At 37.9% G+C, this 19,286-nt stretch overlaps 1 protein-coding gene across 2 annotated transcripts in view; it reads left to right on the top strand.

Annotated features, from left to right (window-relative positions):
- PCSK5 (proprotein convertase subtilisin/kexin type 5) overlaps positions 1–19,286 on the top strand; it is a 399,481-nt gene that overhangs the window by 154,690 nt on the left and 225,505 nt on the right. For both annotated transcript variants that reach the window (XM_063455029.1, XM_063455030.1), the window contains exon 8: positions 11,925–12,137. In XM_063455029.1, coding sequence (XP_063311099.1) covers positions 11,925–12,137 — 213 coding nt within the window. The remainder of the gene's footprint in view (positions 1–11,924; positions 12,138–19,286) is intronic.

Genomic DNA, 19,286 nt, shown 5'->3' with positions numbered 1-19,286 from the left:
TCCCGGTCAAGCCACGCCCCCCCAGTCCCATCTGTTTTTTTTAACCCACTAGACATCCAATATTCTACAACCACATACTCCCTTCATGACAATGATGTTCCCTACACGATACATGATATTAGGCAGGTGGTTTTAATATTATGGCTGACCAATGTAGATCAACCAATACTTCAAATACCTTCATGCCACAAAGCTGGGCTAAACCCATTATATTATGATTTTCCTGGTATATCATAGGTCATTAAGTGAATCCATAAGGGTATGCAAATGAGCAAACACATGTGTAAGATATTTCTAACTTCTTATCTCAGTCAGTACTTCATGATCATTACGTTTTTACCTAAATATCAACTTGGAAAGGTATTTAGTGCAGTCAGCAATTGGAGTTTACAATGTGGATGCAATTTAAATTTTTTGACAAGAAAAAAAGATGAACAATTATTGGTGCATTAGAAGCAAATAGAACATTTCTCTTAATTGATTCAGTTTTTAGAACTTTACACTGGATTTGCACTTACAAACGTGAACAGTTGTTTACAGCATTTTCAGCCTTTTTAATGGCAAAATATTGGTTTGCTAAATGCAACAGGTTACGCCTTTAAGATAAATGACTATAAAGCAGAAAGTAAAATTGGTCATTTTTCAATATAGTCTAGAACAAGGAAAGTCTATTATTCATGATATACAATTTAAAGGTTATTGATAATAAAATAATACAGTTTTATGAAACTTTTCTCATAAAGCAAGAACATTCCAAAGACTCCAAGCTTTATGTATTCAGATTTTCAGATCCAACTTTATGGAAAACCAAACTCCACATTCAAACTGACAATTCCTAATAAAATCTAAATTGCACACAGAATATCTCTTATAAATGAAGTACTAAAAAAGAGAAACAACCTATATTTTCTGGTTGCTGTGGGAGAAGGCTGTACAGGCTATATCACTAGCTCTTGTCAGAGCTATCCTGCTATACTCTCTTGGAGGAAAGCTCTTCCCACCAGGAGCTGAATCCAGGAGTTTGGTCCAGGGTGGGAAGGGACGGCGAGACCACAGCCAAGCTACGGCAGCTGAGGTTTTATAGTGCTGGTGGAGTGCTTGGAGTACTCGGTGAGCACTAGGAAGTAGCGATTGGCGGAGGTACCCAGTCAGGGTGCCAGGCAGTCTGCCACAGTATCTTTCTGTTTCAACTCTGAGGTCAAATTCTTCCCTTAGCACTATCCTCCTCGGCTAATGTCACATCCCCTAGCTGGACGGGGTGAGTGGTGGTTATGGGGAGGGTGGAGCGTGCTGCCGTTTGACGTCTGTCACCAGAATGCTGTACGTGCTCATGTCAGATATCCAATTTGCACAGAATTCATATTAACCAGTCTGGAACTATTGTTCCTGGCTAACTAATGATGTTCCACTGCAGGTGAAGGTGTTACACCTCTGGGTTAAATCAGTACAGGCAGGTTTTCATGTGACACACTGCACATACAGTCTCCAGGCACCATGACCATTTTAAATCACTGAAATGGTAATGGTATCGGGAGTAACCCTTTAAAGTCAACCAGTCATGACAGGTTTGATATAACAGAAAGTTGAATGTTGGGCACTTACCTAAGCTGGGCAGTGCGCACCCATGATGGCTTTATTGTCAATGCTTTAACATGTCTTTAGAAAGTAACCAGAGTAATCTTGGTTGCTGTGCTATAGACCAGGAGATCTGCTTGTATGATGGTTTCCCTGTTCTCACATGTCACTCTGTTGTCTGCATACAATGTTATGCTGCCTATGCCAAATAATTGATTGACATTTGGAGAAGAATCAGTTTTTAAAGGTCTACTGATTTGCCAGCAGTTCTACTATTATAAAGTAGAGATGTAATTTCATTTACTTTTACACTAAATAACCTGTGTATACCATGACAGGTATAATTAGGAAACATATAGATTTCCTCAAAAATGCAATTAAATACAGAATATGGAATTTATTTTCATGATTAAACATGCATGGAACTAGTAGGAAATGACACATTTTAATCACTTGCCATGCAGCTTAAAGGGACAGTCTTAGCACCAAAATTGCTTCACCTTAATTGGGTGTTCTGCAGTCTTGCAAATTAGCATTTTGCAGTTTCTATACCTTCTTTCTTTTCTGAACTGAAGAGAACTTGGCTCAATGATTCTCATAAAGAATCAGATGGTTAGTGGCGATTCCTGCATAGTCGATATATGTGTCCTCAATACTTATATGAGAATATATATGAGAAACATCTGGTTAGACAAATGTCATCAAGATCGGTCATTTTACAGAAGATGTATTGGGCTTAGTAGGGAAATATCTGAGCTAGATTACTTTAAAATGTAAATGGTTTTAATGGTTTATTAATTTCTTTTAAAAAGGAAGGGTACATTAACCTATAGTTATAAAAGGAACACATCTATTTTTTTTTTTACATTTAATATTAGTAGCTGTTGTTCAGACTTTCATAGACGGTTATAAGAAAGTGCATACAGTCAATTAGGAGTTATATGATATCCATTTGCTGTACATATGCATATTGCAAAAGATTTCAAATGGTTCAGGGAGGACTGTTACGTTCCCATATGTCAGATTTAGAAGTGGCAATTTAGAAGTGACAGACATAAAGCTCCATTTCCTTCCTTTAAAATTGGTAGACTAATATTCTGTACTGTTAGCATGTATATAAAGCACACAGAAACACTCTTATTTTACATGCAGAACAATACTTAGAACTTTGGCAGCCAAGCTTTTGTGACACATCCAGTAACTAACCATAAGCTATCATTTTATAGATTAGGTGATACATATAACTATGAAAACATTGCATCTAGTCATTGGTTGCTGCCCAAGACTGCCCAAGACATTAGACAGAAGCATCCAAACATGTTTCACTAAATATTTTGGGCAAATTTAGTCTAGGGCTTCATCTCTTGTTACCTTAGACACTTTTCTTTGAATTAGCTTCTGTGACTCACAATTGTTTTTAGTACAGAAGGTACTTGAGATCTGAGCGGGGACCCACTGAAGGGCAGGCTATTTGAGCTTTTGTCTGTTATCCGCACTCTCTTGCACCTTGTTTTTTTACTCTCCCTAAGTTTAAAGGGTAATCCAGATGTGGACCCCTTGCTCACAGTACCTATATGTATATCGGTTATACCCAGTGGCGTACATACCAGGGTCGCAGGGGTCGCGGCTGCGACCGGGCCCGGCCCACCAGGGGGCCCGGCCGCCCCTGCGACCCGGTATGTAGCCACTGGGCCAGCCTCTTCTCCTGGGGGGCCCTAGAGCCGGCCACCTCTGGGCCCCCCGAGGCTGGCCCTGCGGGCGCGCGAGGGAGCACTCTCCCCTGAGTGCTTCCTCTTCAGCTCCCTCGCGCACCGCGTAGGGATGCCGGCGCCGGAAGATGACGTCATCTTCCGGCGCCGGTATCAGTACGCGGCACGCGAGGGAGCTGAAGAGGAAGCACTCAGGGGAGAGTGCTCCCTCGCGCGCCCGCCAGCCTGACTGCCCGCCGGGTGACCGGACCCCCAGGAGCCCAGCAGCACCACTGGACCCCAGGGAATCCCCTCAGCACTCCAAAAGGTAAGGAGGCTGGGGGGATTAAATACAAAAAAAGTTAGTGTGAGTGTGTGTGTGTGTTAGTGTGAGTGTTAGTGTGTGTTAGTGTTAGTGTGAGTGTGTGTGTTAGTGTTTGTGTCTGCTAGTGAGTGTCAGTGAGTGTGTTACTGTGTGTGTCTGTTACTGTGTGTGTGTTAGAGTGTGTGTGTCTGCTAGTGTCAGTGAGTGAGTGTGTGTCTGCTAGTGAGTGTCAGTGATTGTGTTACTGTGTGTGTCTGTTACTGAGTGTGTTTGTGTGTGTGTTAGTGAGTCTGTTTGATGTCTGTTAGTGAGTGTGTGTTTGTCAGTGAGAGTGTATGTTTTGTAAGTGAGTGTGTATGTATGTCTGTCGCTGAGTGTGTCTCTGTCAGTAAATGTGTGTATCTGTTAGCTAGTGTGTATGCGTCTGTTCGTGAGAGTGTGTGTGTGTCTTCAGCACTTACCTTTCTCCAGCGCCGGACTCCCTTGGCGCAGGGGAAACCTCCGCCTCTCAGCTCCCAATGCGCATGCGCGGCAAGAGCCGCGCACGCATTCAAACCGCCCATAGGAAAGCACTACTCAATGCTTTTCTATGGACGTTCAGTGTCTTAGAATCGCGGAAGCGCCTCTAGCGGCTGTCAGTGAGACAGCCACTAGAGGCTGGATTAACCCTCAGTGAAACATAGCAGTTTCTCTGAAACTGCTATGTTTTCAGCTGCAGGGTTAAAACCAGAGGGACCTGACACCCAGACCACTTCATTGAGCTGATGTGATCTGGGTGTCTGTAGTGGTCCTTTAAGTGTGTGCATCTGTATGCACTGGCGTACATACCGCGGTCGCAGGGTTCGCAGCCCTGCAACCCCTGCGACCAGGTGCCCGCCGCAATGTGTTGCGGCCCCGGTCCGCCAGAGTAAGCGCGGGGGGTTGGGGGGGGCCCACGGATCAATTTTCGCACCGGGGCCCCATGGGTCATGTGTACGCCACTGGTTATACCTCACTATCAAAGCCTAACCATGCTGAAACGATCAACTGGGGTTGCTGTGTCTCTCGTGCAGAAAGAGCCAGCATGCATTTGGATGGGATCAGTCTGATATGCAAATGACCCTGGTTTTATTTTTGTAATGACAAATGATGAGCTAAAACCAACTTGTGATTTGAGTTGCGACCCCCCGAGGGGCTATTTGAGCTGTTGTCCATTCTCAGTACTCTCTTGCACCTTGTTTTTTGCTCTCCCCTTCATACAGAAGGTAATTTATCAGACCACAAGAGTCTGTATTCACTTGGGTCCTATCACAATTAATTTACTTATTGTATTGCAGAGTTAGCTCTTTACATGTTTTTTTTTTGTTTGTTTGTTACATAACAAACAAAGTTGGAATGTTTTATTATTTAACCCCTTACGGACCTCGAGGGGTTAATAAGATTAATAAGTTTAATAAGTTTTTGTTAATTTACGCAATATGCTGTTTTCGCTGTACATTTGCTTTTGGCACATAATGTACAAACTCAATCATTACTAGTAGATGGCATGTTTGTACCAGTTGTGAATAACCGCGGTAACAAAAAGAAGATATGTTTGGAATCAATATTCTTTGCTAATCTGGAACACTTTGCACATGAGATGTGATAACCAGTGAGAATCATGAGGGTTTCCAGGTATGGGACAGTGTTGACATGTTTCTGAACATAACCTGACATTCCACCCACCTGCATTATCATGGAATAACAAGATTCACTGTGTTGATTAGTCCTAGCCAAATGCTGCCTTTGTATCTGACATGAGTGGAAGAACAGAATAATACTGCTACTACTATGCTAACATTCTGTAATTTATTTGTTTTTTTAAGCCAAGATTGAAATTCTCCTCACTTTGCATGCTTAATGCAATGGGGTTAAATCAGTCCCTCCTTCCTCTGTATTGTTTTTTTTCTCCCAGTTCCAAATCCCTTTCTATGTCTCTTCTAATTCTGTCACTGTACTTTACCTCATTGCTCATGCTTATCTACTGCCATATCGCTGCTCTTACAGATGCAAGGGAAGAAAAAACAAAAGCTAATTCTTAGGAAATAAATATTTTCCTTCCAACACCTTTATTTTATGATTTATTGAAGCAATGTACATTTGTTTTTGAAGACATCATACGTTGCCCAGAAACATTGCCTTGCAGTGCGTAGAGCGAGAGTGCTTAATCCAATTCTGGTAGGTTCGGATGGAACCAAAACACACAGACCAAATCACAATAAATAGACTTTCCATATAACGGTCCTTAGAATGGCAGGGCTACTGGTAAACAGAGTCAGTGAGGATAGCAGAGGTCAAAAGGATACAGAAATCAGGATAAATGATACACATGCTGAGGTGAAAGGATTACAGAAGACAGGAAATACAATAAACCAAAGTAAAAATAAATAACCAGAAATTATTACTGCAGTAACACACTATTGGGCTAGCAAGGACCACAACAGGGCAATAAGGAGTGGGAGAGGTGAGTATAAATAAGATAGTCTTAACACCCATTGTTTCAAGTTAATTTGGAATTACATGATTCGTGAGAAATATGTGAACTTTCTATTTTGACCCCTGACTTCACATTTGTGTACCGAACTTGGTCCAGTGAAATTCGGAATTTGTCGAATTCCAAATTCGGCAGAACATAAAAGCATGCTGTATGCAAGCGTGCAGTGCCAGCCCGAACGTCCGAAGGCAGAGGTAAGCATGTAGCGTCTCTAACAAACTCCTGTCGCTTTTCACATAACATCAGTTTTCAGGCTGATGCATATGAACATCATGGTAGCATCAAGCTGAAGGTACTGTGCCGCTGCCGCACAAGCTTGGGCCCCAAACTGCGACTTTTTCATTGGGATTTGGAACCTCTGCGGCTATTCGAGAAATAGAACACCATCTCAAATGCCGCTGTGTCGCAAAATGATGCATGTTTGAAAAGTGTGTCACCAACATGAAAAGTTCGGAAAGCTCTGCTCTAAAGTTATTAATCCTCTTACAAACTATGTAATCTAACTGAAATTAACCCCTCTCTAACCTTAAACCTCCCTTTAACCCCTTAAGGACACATGACATGTGTGAAATGTCATGATTCCCTTTTATTCCAGATGTTTGGTCCTTAAGGGGTTAATCAAACTGCTTCAACATTATCTTTGACCCTGCATGCATTTACATATCTGCATGCACTCACTATACTCAACAATTCAAACACAATATATTACAAGCAGGAATATGCACCTACATATAAACACATGCAATTTTTTGGGGCGCAAAAAATCTGTGCTTACAGGACTTAACACGTAAGGTGGCATTCGAGTACCACTTGAGTCAAATAAAGAAATAACCATCCAGCAACCATCAGGGACCTTGTTGTCTTTAAGTGTCTTAGTGAGACCTGTTAGTAAATTGCTAGAATGGTGCAAATAGCAGGTCCTATTTTGTTAGCTCGCATTTCTATGTGGTATAACGTACCTGTCACATTAAAAAGTTTAGGCTGTGTTTTTTCATTGCTTTCATCTTCCACATTACATGAATCTAACCAGTTTTCATTAGGGAGCCTTATTAAAAATCTGTACACTTGCAATTTTCTTTATTATTTGAGTCATTTGTTGACATTTTTATGTGCGTGTTACAGTCTGCACAAAACTCTATTGAGCAGTGATAAAAACAATTATTCTCTTATCTCATAAAATTAGTGCATTAGGACTCAACTAATTCAAATGTGGATGCCTTTGTTTATCTTCCTGAGACAACTATAACATTGAAATATTTTACGACTCCGTACTAAAGCTGTTCTTTATTACACTTTCATACTCATTTGCTCAAAACAGCAGTTCGCAGTATGTTAGCATATTAAAAATAAAAGGAGCTATGTATAAAGCAGTAGGTAAGAAGAGCAACAGCTGTGCTGAAAGGTGCCCCAAGGCATCATTCGACCTGCCACACATGTATAAACAAGTTTTAACTCACACATAGAGCATAATGGCTTTACTGGAGATACGCACAATGTTAAAGGCACAGTATATATATATATATATGGTATCTCACAAAAGTGAGTACACCCCTCACATTTTGTAAATATTTTTATATCTTTTCATGTGACAACACTGAAGAAATTACACTCTGCTACAATGTAAAGTATAACAGAGTAAATTCAAAACCGTTGTCTAAACCATTGGCAACAAAAGTGAGTACACTACTATAATGCGAGGGGTGTATATATATATATATAGTGTAAATTGGATTAGCCATTAATATAAGGTAAATGTTCTTAACTGTTATGCCAAATGTATATCAAACCCATTTTGTGTGTAGTTGTGCTTGATTTTAAACACTGTGAAAAAATATATATATGTAAGTACAGTAGGACCACCATAGCTGCAGGACATATGTTCCAAGCACCCCAGTGGATGTCTGTATGCGCTGGGGTCTGTAAAAGTAGCAAACAAATTGCACGGTGGGGAAAGCTTTAGAAGGCATTTCCAGCCCTACATGCTCAGTCTGTGCAGAGTCCTCACTGGGTATTAGAAGTACTTAGTTTATTGGCACCCTCACTATTATTAGCGTGGGGGAGTAGGTAGGGTATTTTCTTATTAGGGGATGACTAGGGGCTTTGGTATCCCTCATCACAGTGTGGGGCTAATTTTTATCGGGGGACAATAGGTCCATTCCCCTTTTTACTTAGGGCCCCACTGACTGCCCATTGGCGAGGGATTGGAGGGGGAAAATAGTTCCACCCACCCTTATTATTTAGGGCCCCCACCTGCCACCAGTTGTTGGGTAGCTGTGGGAACGACGATAATAGGTCCACCCCCCTTTTATTGAGGGATCCCATCTGCCATTAATGAGTGGGCAATGGGAAGGGACAATAGGTTTACTCCTATTTTTTTTAGGATCCCCATCTGATTGAATAGGTGGGGGCTGGGAGAGACAATAGGACCACTTGCCTTATTTATGGAACCCACCTGCCGCCAATGGGTGGGGGCTGGGGGAACAATAGGACCACCTGCCTTATTATTTAGAGCCCCTACGCACTACCAATGGGTTTGGGTTGGAGGGGCAATTGGTCCACACCCCTTGTTATGTCCCCAACCAATGGGTTAGGTTTGAGGCAACAATATGTCCTACTGTTCATCATATTTAATAGCCCCTACCTATGGCCATGGATGGGAGCTTGAGGCGGATGATAGGCCCATTTATTTTAATACTAGCGGAGCAATAAAGTGGATTAGCGACTGAGCAGCTGTTATTTTTTTATAAAAGCGAGGAACCGCTAGCTTCTCGCTGTTTAGTAGCCAATCCCCTACATGTGGCACTATGGATAGGGGCAGGAGTGAGGAATTAGTCTCCCTTATACTTAGTTAGGGGCCATATTGACTGGTGAAAGGTGCATGGGGGGGATTTACAACGCTTCTATTAAATATCACAAGGAGGAAGTCATCCGCCGGTAGTTCCCTCCTTGTAATGAATCAAAATAAACTAATGAAAGATTGAATAGCATAGACAAAATTTCGTCCAACAAGCAATTAATTCTCCATTTAATTCGTTATTTGTATTCATCTATTCGTCTTTCGCACAGATGAACAAATTACTTTTGAGTTGCTAAAGCTGTCTCCCATAAACTCGGAAGGCTGAACTTTCCCAAACTAATAGATACCTAGTTGAAATGATATTGACTTGTTTGGGCTCTGTCTGTCAGGTGTACTCCATAGAACACTGCCGTTATCTTTCTGAATACAGCTCATTGTCTTGCTAGCATTTTCACTTTTCCACTAGAGGCAGTCTTAATCCTCTACCTTTTGATCTACTTTGTGACAATGAAGAGAAACTAATTCTCTGCTTTTTTTGTACCCCACTTTTAATTCTTAAGATTTTTTTTGTATTTCCTTCAACCATTTTGGTGGTAAAGTAAGAGTATTAATCTAAACAGATAAGTCCATTTAGGGAGTATTTGCATGTAAGCATTGATAAATGTATAACTGTCCATTTATTGCTATATGTTTTTGTTTGTTTGTTTGTTTGTTTGTTTGTTTGGAAATAGAAGACAGCATGGCAAATATTTTCTGCAATATACTTTTGCATTTTCTCTAGAACTCATGCATCCCTTTTAGAGGCAGATCCAGAGAGCCCAATCTCCAGACAGGCACCATTACAGATTACTTTGTTGCCGGAAGGCAGAAAAGCAAACCTGCATGGTTTTAGAACTAACAGCCTATTAACGTCCATTCCTGTACATGTATTATTAATTTCCAGTGGTCCAAAGTTAACTGATACACTGAACACAAAAGCCTGCTGAGGTCTGACTTAGCTGTAAGGGTCAATACACACTTAATATGTGTGCACAGATGAGCTTATTTTGTGATGCTGTCTATGAAAGATAAAGCAAAAATGTTTATCTTAACATTTCCTAAAAACATCTTTCTTTCTCCATATTCTTGATTTCCCCAATATTCATCTTACTCATCACTTCGCAAGATATACCATGATATTTTCTTATTGTGTATTATGTAGATAATATAATATCTACCTTGTTCACTGCTAACAAAGAATGTTCAAGAATTTAATTACAAAAAATATATATATTTTTACGAAAGAAAACAAGCCTGCAGAATTTAGAACCACAATTAACATTTGCTTTAGATGGTATTGCATTGACTTCAAGGCAAGCTTTCCCAGCACTACTAAGAGGATTCCACTGATTTCAATAATCTTTGCGGAACCATAATTAGACTCATGCTTATACTCTATTTATACCTAGAAGGTCCATTGTTTACTTTCTTGTATTTGTACATGTTGGTATTCTTGTTAACCATGCTTTTTTCATGTGGGGTGAGCAATAAAACTACCATTGTGCCAACTGTGTCAAATGTGCTCCAATGACTATACACCACCTTATTTTTATAATATCAGACCTGCCAAGGTTGGTAAGTCTTAAAAAGTGCACTCAAGCACATGTTTAAACACATTTCAAGACTGCAAATACAATCCAGGTTGCAGGACATCCTTGCACACAAGGATTGCACATGCTCTTTCTGACCAGAAACATCAACAGTTATGTGTCACTGGTATACCCACCATGCTGGCCTTAGCCTACCTTTTCTTTATATTTTCTAAATTGCCAAGCATGTAGTTTATGTTATATTTTTTTCTACTAGTAGTCTGTGATTTAGAAATTGTATATTCATGACATACTTCAAAATCAGACAGATGAAAGGGTTTATTCACTAAAAACTAAATGTAATGGATTAAAATCAAAATTACAAAACATAGGCTAAAAAAAACAGGCTGTGACTATATCTGTGCTGGAGAATTTTAATCTATCTTCCTAAATTTTACAATTCGGCTTTCAATTTTACAAACCCCTCAATGTGCTTTTCAGGTTAAAACAATATGTAAAAGAAAAATCCATTTAATTTGTTATATAAACATATTTATGTCTTGAGGAGCTAGCTCTATCACATAATGTACTCCCCAGCTCCTAAAATAAAAGTGTGTGGTCTGTCATACATCACCAGATTTGCTAAAACAAAATGACAGAACAGTTTAATATAAATAAAACAATGTATGTTATATATATATCAACAACCAAAAAGGTTATGGTGGGGAAAATATTGTGATTGAAAACCCCTTCCACCTGAAGTCTGTGGATAGTTAATACAATGTTAAACAAAAATCTGCACACCAGTCAAGCCAAAAGACTTGCTTTTCCCACAGAAATCACAAATTTGCAATGATGATACTACCACAAAGGATTCTGGGTGGGCATATCACATATTTGCCTCTTTTCATTTTAAACATGGATTCCTTTGAGCAAACATAAACTAAAGGAATCCATGTTTAAAATGGAATGAGGCAAAAATTATTTGTTGTACTAATTTGCAAATGCCAACCCAGAATCCTTTGCAGTAGTAACATCACTGCAAATTTGTGATTTCTCTGGGAAAAGCAAGTCTTATAGCTTGACTGGTGTGCAGATTTTTGTTTAGCATTGTATTTTGTTTTATATATATATATATATATATATATATATATATATATATATATACACCACTGTGCTGATGTTCTCAATCGCATAAAATTGCAGAATAAAATAAAAAGATTTGATTTTGTGCATATTTATGTCGATTTGATGTTTTTACAAAAAAAAATTGCTTTTGACATGTGGTGCTTCATATTGTACATTAGCTAGGTTTATAGACTCATTATAGCTGTGGGTGGGATTAGACAATAAAAGGAATAAATAAAACCATGCTGTGTTTAAATCAATGTACTGTTTGTTTTATCTCAACGTCTGTGTTATTTATAACACACTGACACATGGCTGCTACTTTTTTCAGGGAAGAAGAGGATTTGGTTCAGTTTTTGTTTGGGCATCTGGCAACGGAGGCAGGAGCAGAGATCACTGCTCGTGTGACGGATACACCAACAGCATATATACCATCTCCATCAGCAGCACCACCGAAAGTGGCAAAAAGCCGTGGTATCTCGAAGAATGTGCCTCAACTTTAGCTACCACGTATAGTAGTGGAGAATCATACGACAAGAAAGTGGTGAGTGTTCACAGTTTTTTGTTACATTTTTGTGATTTATGAAAAGGAAAAAAAGGGAAAATAGTTATGAAATTTAAAAAAAATAAAATATATATCTGAATGCACTTTATTCAAAAGAAAAGATTTGGCACTAGGGTTTTAGTTTTGTCTCATGATTTAGGTTGGTGATAAATTACAGTTAAATAGTTACAGATAAAAGAGACATATGTCCATCAAGTTCAGCCTTTCTCTAGTTAATAAAACCAGAAAAAATAATGTTCACCTTTTAAAGGAACACTATACTCACCCAGACCACTTCATCTTAATGACTAGGGCTGGATGCAGTATCCATGTCCATTAAATTCTGAAATGTAAATCATTGCAGATTTTTAGAAACCGCCACTGATGACAGCTTCCAGAGGAGCTTCCACTACACTGACCCATAGGAAGGTATTGAATACAATGGGGGTAAGCTTAAATGTGCATGCAGTGCACGCTGCCCATACACATTAGGTCCCCAATGCTCTTCTATGAGGAGCATTGGATTGGTCCATCGAGGAGGAGGCCACATGAGGTGAGCAGAGTCAAGGGAGACTTGGCACTGGAAAAAGGTTAATAAATCCTGTATTTTATAATTTTGGAAGAACGGGGAAGGAACCTGCATTTAACTAGGGAGGGGAGCACTACGGCATTAGGAATACGGGTTTGTATTCCAATCGCTATAGTGTTCCTTTAAACTGTCTCTTGGTGCACTTCTTAGTCCTGTCTCACACCGGGATGGGGACTCTATGGGCACAGAAATTATCCTATAATCTCCTGTTTAGCAGAAGATTATAGGATAAGTAGTTTATCTCCAAGAAGAAACTCCAACTATCAGATATGGTGATTGGAACTGCTTCTAGCACAAGCTATACTGCTTAATGTATCAGGCTGTGTTTTATATGGGTTATGCTGTGGACTACGCAAGCACAGTCGGCATGCCATAAGAGCAATAGCAATTCAATACCATACACAGTAGTAACAGAAGAGATTGCACTGTTTGCATTGCTATTGCATGTGTTAATGCTTAGAAAGCATTGTAACCTGTGTACACGTGAATGGGACACTCATGCTTAGTGCTAGTCACATGCATTTGCAAGGAAGATCACTGACTGGTTGACGATCAATCAGCTACTTCCTTATTGCCGCCATGTGAGCAGCCTGCAAAGCAAATATCATGGGCTCTTTTTTGGTTTCATTTGTTGTTGTTTTTTTTAACTCTATGATACTACATGATGACTATACATAATGAGAAACATTACCAATGTGTAGTAATGCACATATCTTGATTTGTATAATTGTCAAAAGAATGTACAAGTTAGGAGGTTTTTGGATATTTTTGGTGACAGTCTTAATTAGCTGTGGAATAGTGGATGTTGAGCTGTAAGCCTGAACTATTTGACAGGTTCAGGTTTATTCCCTAAAATCCAAATTGTAGCAAATTTGTGAATGCAAAATATATGCCACAAAAGCTCATCTGGAAAAAAATCTAACTCCGCTACAGTATAGTCACAGATCTACACAAACAACTTCAATGCTAAGTGTAGCAAAGTTAAGATACAATTGTTGTATGCGTTGTTTGGCAATTTACACAAAGAATTTACCAGTTTCTGACAATGTGCTGTAACATTATTGACTTTGTTAGAACCTTTATAAGGTGGCTATTCAAACTCAGTACACTTTTGCAACTGAACCTTTGGAATAGTCCTATTATATTAACATGAACGTTGTAGCTCTCAGAATAGCCAAATTGGAAAAAAGCTGATTTGGGTCATTTTAGTTAGAAAAACAGGTAATTTCGGTAATCTTTTCAGTATGGCTTTTTTAAACTAAAACATAATATTCCTTGGTGAATTTCAATAATTGCAACTTAAGTAAATAGCTCTATCTAATCCTGCCACTGCACCTCTTGAAGCACACTTATGTTTTAATGTTGGGATTTCGTCTGAACCCTGTCCACCTAGATTTTGTTTTCTTTATCTTTTATTGTTTTGTTGGTTTTAACAGATAGATAAGCAAATACAGATGATGCACATGATTATTGACTGCATAGTTAATGTTTCGGATACATTATAGAGGCATAACAACAGATTTAATCATTTTGCTCCAGCTGATAAAATGTTTCAAATGGGATCTGTTTTTAGATCACTTTATTGTGCTATAATTTCCCTCAACGTGTGTATGGGGATAACATTGTAATGTGAAAATAAGAAGTTGCAACGATAAAAATATGTCATTGTTGTGCTCATTGTTTGTGTTCCCATATGTAAGGCCAATTCAAACTTTTTTTATACATGCATTATGGTCTTACGTGCACAGACAAGAAACTTGTTTGAATGTGCCTGTTTCATATTATAACCAAAAATAACCATCTTGGACATTCAGACATTAAAAAAAACATACATTGTTCTGATTCATCAAAGTCTGGATTTTGCAATACAGCCTCCTAAGTAGACTGGACATAGGCCAGATTTCATCCGGTCCTGATGCATCTGAGCTGCTGGAATCCAGATCTGAATGATGGAAATATGCAACTGAATGCTGAAATACAAAGATAATTGAACAGAATTGGTAGTTGTCTGTCTCCAAATTGTACTCAACCAAATTTCCACATATTGATTGAGATAGTAGCCAATTTAAATAAAAGCTATAATTTTAAAAAGATGTCATAAGCACCATTTTGATAGCTAACTCATTGGAAGAAAGGTTAATTACTTAGAGGCGTCCAATTTACCCGAAAAATTCAAGCACATTCAGTTATTAATGCAATTTTAGATTAGTTATTAAATTATTCTCATTTTTATTAATTGATAATTACTTTAACCTGACTGCACTGACTGTGCAAATTTCTGTAGATCAAAGTAAAATGTTAAATTTGTATTCATTTCCTTATATTAATTATTAAATTATTATTTTGTTAATTTATGTTTATACTAAATTGCTTGCATTAGCAGTGAGATTGTTTGTTAATTGGCCTGCATAAAGCAGGTGACTTTTTTCCCTGTATTTGACTTCTACATTTCTTCACAGTGAATCCGATTGAAATTTGGTAATTGACACACATATCAGTCCATATGTTTATTAATCCATTGATTTGGATGTGAGAATTACTAATTTTGGGACAGATACCATATGGTAGATACATAATCAGAAGTGACCACTTGGTTGAAATGACTGAATTTCTTACTGGGTTTGGCTTTAATTAATATGACAATTGTATATTTAGTTGGAATTCATTCATTTTACCTGACTTTTGCTGCTCTAGACTGCTGTTGACTTTAGTAAATAACTGCTAAAAATGCAATAGATGTCTGTGTACTATTAAGATGTGTGATTAGCACAAAACATTTAAATTGTTGAGAATTCACAAAAATTACATTTTAAATATATAAAAAATCCAATGTATTTTTTTAAGGAATCAACATTTCGTAAAGTCAATTGGTGTTGTTTTGTTAGATATTTTTTTATTAGTTGTATTAATTATACTGTCTTGCAGTGAATGGGGTTATATTTTAGTTAATGTTACTTGTTGTTTGGTCAACCTACTGTTTGAAGTGTAATATCCTCTATCTGCACAATATCATTGACTCAAAATGAGTGCAAATACATATCACTCGAGGCATTTTTTTGTTTGTTTTTTGATTGCATGTCACTCAAGAAAACTCTCAAGAGACACCAATTATTCCAGTCACTTTGCAAAGTTACCCGCATTTTAATAATCCACAACTGCCTGAAAGTCATAACTGAATACAATTTCCAATATTTTGTGAAATATTTATATATTTTAAAATACCCAAGCTTCATTCTTTCTGATTTATAGACAGCACCTTAACATTCTAGCACAAACTTTAGTGTAGCGGTTAGGAGTTAATGCAAATGTTATCTTTTCTGTGTAATAGAAAAGAGTAAAGCAATTTAGTTAAATATCTTTGAAACTTTTCTGCTTTCTCTGACTATGACTAACACACACACGCACACACACAAACACACACACACACACACACACATATATCTATTAGGCTGTAGTCCGTGGAAAGGTCTTTTTAGAGTGCCAGAAGTGTGGCTGGATGTAATAATCATCTATAGATTGAAAAATAATTGTCACAGGTCTCTGCGGAGAGGTGGTCATTTGTGGTATTCAGTTCCACAAGAACTCTAGTTCTAGATTGGCACTGCATATACAATACACACTGAGCAAACATTAGGAGGTTTCCTGAGGTTATGTTTATATCATAAAGTAATTGAAATGTAACATATTGCAGCCGGCTTCTCTAATGGGGGTTGTTTATGTTTGTGCTAGAGGCAAGCTTAAAGTATCACATTAGTACTTATACAAGGTTTCCACTTTCCATTTTAAAGTAAATATCTGTGCTTGACAAGGCCTTACGCAGATTACTCCTCTGCACATGTTGACTTCCTAATACTGACAGTCTTCCCTCGCATGTTGTGATTAATGAGCCGAGCCCAGCATGGTTCTGAATTTGGAACATCATGTTAGCTATTGAAGTTTCCCTGCCTGTTGGTGGTCTCATGCCCGTCTTATTTCCTTTTTAAGATAGATGGAGAGCCCCTGTGAAAGCAAATGCTTTATAGCTGAAAGCCTTGTTTTAGATCTCTGTGGTAATTATGCTTAAACACCCCAACTCCTGTCAACAACTTCCTTTTGAAAGGGTTCCTGATGGATTTTCTAGTCAGGGTGCTTACTGTGGGTATTATCCACTAGGTTTTCTGGTAGTCAAGTAAGAAAAATATTAATCAAACCACAGGCGCTACATGCTGAAAATTTTACTGAAACGTGCCAAAGTCGTAGAGATCACACTTTGAAATACTTAAACAAAGGATCCCTCTCCATTTACAAGAAAAGCGTTTTAACATTCAAAGCATTTTTTGATAGTTTCTTTTCATCTACTTACAATTGAATTAGCGATTTAAAAAGCAAAAACAGATTCTCTCTTTTTTTATGCAGTGTTTTTGGGATTATTTGATATTTTTCTTTTGTCCTTCATAATCAATGCCAACTGTAAGTCCATTATTGCCCTACCTTCAATATCGATGTATATATTTAACACACTTTATGTAATCCTTTTTTATTTATTTTCTGATCATTTGTTAAATGAAATCTTAGACAATACTTGTCTTTGTAAAATTTTCAATATGCTATTCAAGCAAAAAATACAAGTTCATTTTCCTTAAATAATGAAAAGGGATTTTTAGGAAGATGGTTAAAATGGCAACATGTTTGATTAATATCCAGTGTGTTTATCATTAAAAAATATACATTTTTTTGCTATAATTTAATACAATCTCTAATTATATATTTTTCCACACTTTAACATGTGATTTTGAGTTCAATTCCCCTCCATTGTTTTTAATTGTGATATGCTAGGTAGTTTTGTGCCCATATCGGGACATACAAAATGAATGAGAGATTAGTTTAATATTTTCAGCTAAGATTTTTATTCAATCTTTATTTATTTTTGATCAGTTCAAAATGGCAAAGACACATCAGGAAAAAAAAAAAGTCCCATGCAAGGGAGGCAATATAAACAGAAATATGGTCATCAAGAGGTAGAAATAACATAAATGTAATAGAGACATCCTGAGAACAGCTCATGGGAATGACAAACACGTGGTGCACATTATTCTGTAGTTTCAAACTGCAGGATAATGTGACTTTAGTAGAGCAAAGAAAGCCCTGGACTAATTCCACAGGCTGATGTGTTTCGGTAGGGCACTGTAAATAATAAACAAAAGAGAGTGAGGTAAGTTAAAGGCAGAGAATAGGAAAAGAGAAGAAAAGCAGATGGAAAGACAGAAAAGGCAAAGAGGAAAGAATAAGAGGGATAACGGGACAGGGAAGTGACTAGCAACCCCGTACGTGGCCCCAGAACCCATTCCCCTTTCACCCCAGTGTCCACGATCCAGATAATCCAGCCATGTGGGCCAAAAGGGCAATGCCAATCCTGTCTCTGTTATAGGGAGGCCGTCATCTCCTCCATGGTTCTAAGTTTCTCTACCCTAGCAATTCAGTTATTTATTATTTCCTAAATGTGAAGTTCCATTAAATCCCTATGTATTCATGCTACTGAAATCATTACTTTACACTTGTTTACTGATTCAAGTGTATCCAATTGTTGCTGCTAATTTTGGCTGCTGCCCTTTTATGTATTTATTACTAATCTGTCATACTAATGCAATACTGTTTCTTGATGACATATTATTTGATTAAGGATGTGTTTTAATCTTAACCAATGGTAAACATATATTGGCAAGCCATAGAACCTGTACCAGTAGAGTATATATTACAACCATACACCGCCTGCCTATGCCTTGACTTAAATACATACTTTACAGGTGCACTGGGTGTGAATGTATATGCATGTGGTAATTTGTTTATTAAATGTGTATGAATTTGTGTATTTAATGTATACATATGGGTAAATTGATATGTATGTCTGTATGTAACATGTTTGTCTGTGCATTGATATGTATGTTGTGTGTCAAACTATTTTTGCCTGTCTTATTTGTTTTGCTGTGTAGCGTCTGTTAGAGAGAGGCTGCCTGCCTAAAGGGGTTTGGAACAGATTATGAGCAAAAGCTGTCAAACAGCAGTTTGAAGGTCCACCACTATACTAATAAAATTGAAAAACAAGAAAACACGATAGAGCAGCGATGCTGGGTACCACACTATAAAAGTGCAAACCATTATCTGGAAATCTATTCATAAACAGGGCTATACATAGGACACCAGATCACGCATTTAGGCTGGAAGAAAGGAGATTTCATCTAAGGCAAAGAGAAGGGGTTTTTTGGGGTTTTTTTTTTTTACAGTAAGAGCAATAAATATATGTAATTCTCTGCTGAATAGGTGGTTTTATCAGAGTCCATACAGATGTTTAAACAGCAATTGGATAAATACTTCCAAAAACATAACCTCCAGGGATATAATTTCTAATTAGTGGGGTAATAGCTGCTTGATCAACAGCAACAACATGATGGACGCAAGTCTCATTTCAGCTATGTAACTATGTAACTATGTAATCTCTGTGTTAGAACAAGAACATCAGAATATTCAGAGTTCAAGGGGAACTACAGGCTGGAGTGAAACCATCTATGGAAATTACACCATTA

This window comes from Pelobates fuscus, chromosome 5 (genome assembly GCF_036172605.1).
Source record: "Pelobates fuscus isolate aPelFus1 chromosome 5, aPelFus1.pri, whole genome shotgun sequence".
Taxonomy (NCBI): Eukaryota; Metazoa; Chordata; class Amphibia; order Anura; family Pelobatidae; genus Pelobates; species Pelobates fuscus.
The sequence above is the reverse complement of the archived record's forward strand: the minus strand, read 5'-3'. Positions and strand labels throughout refer to the sequence as shown.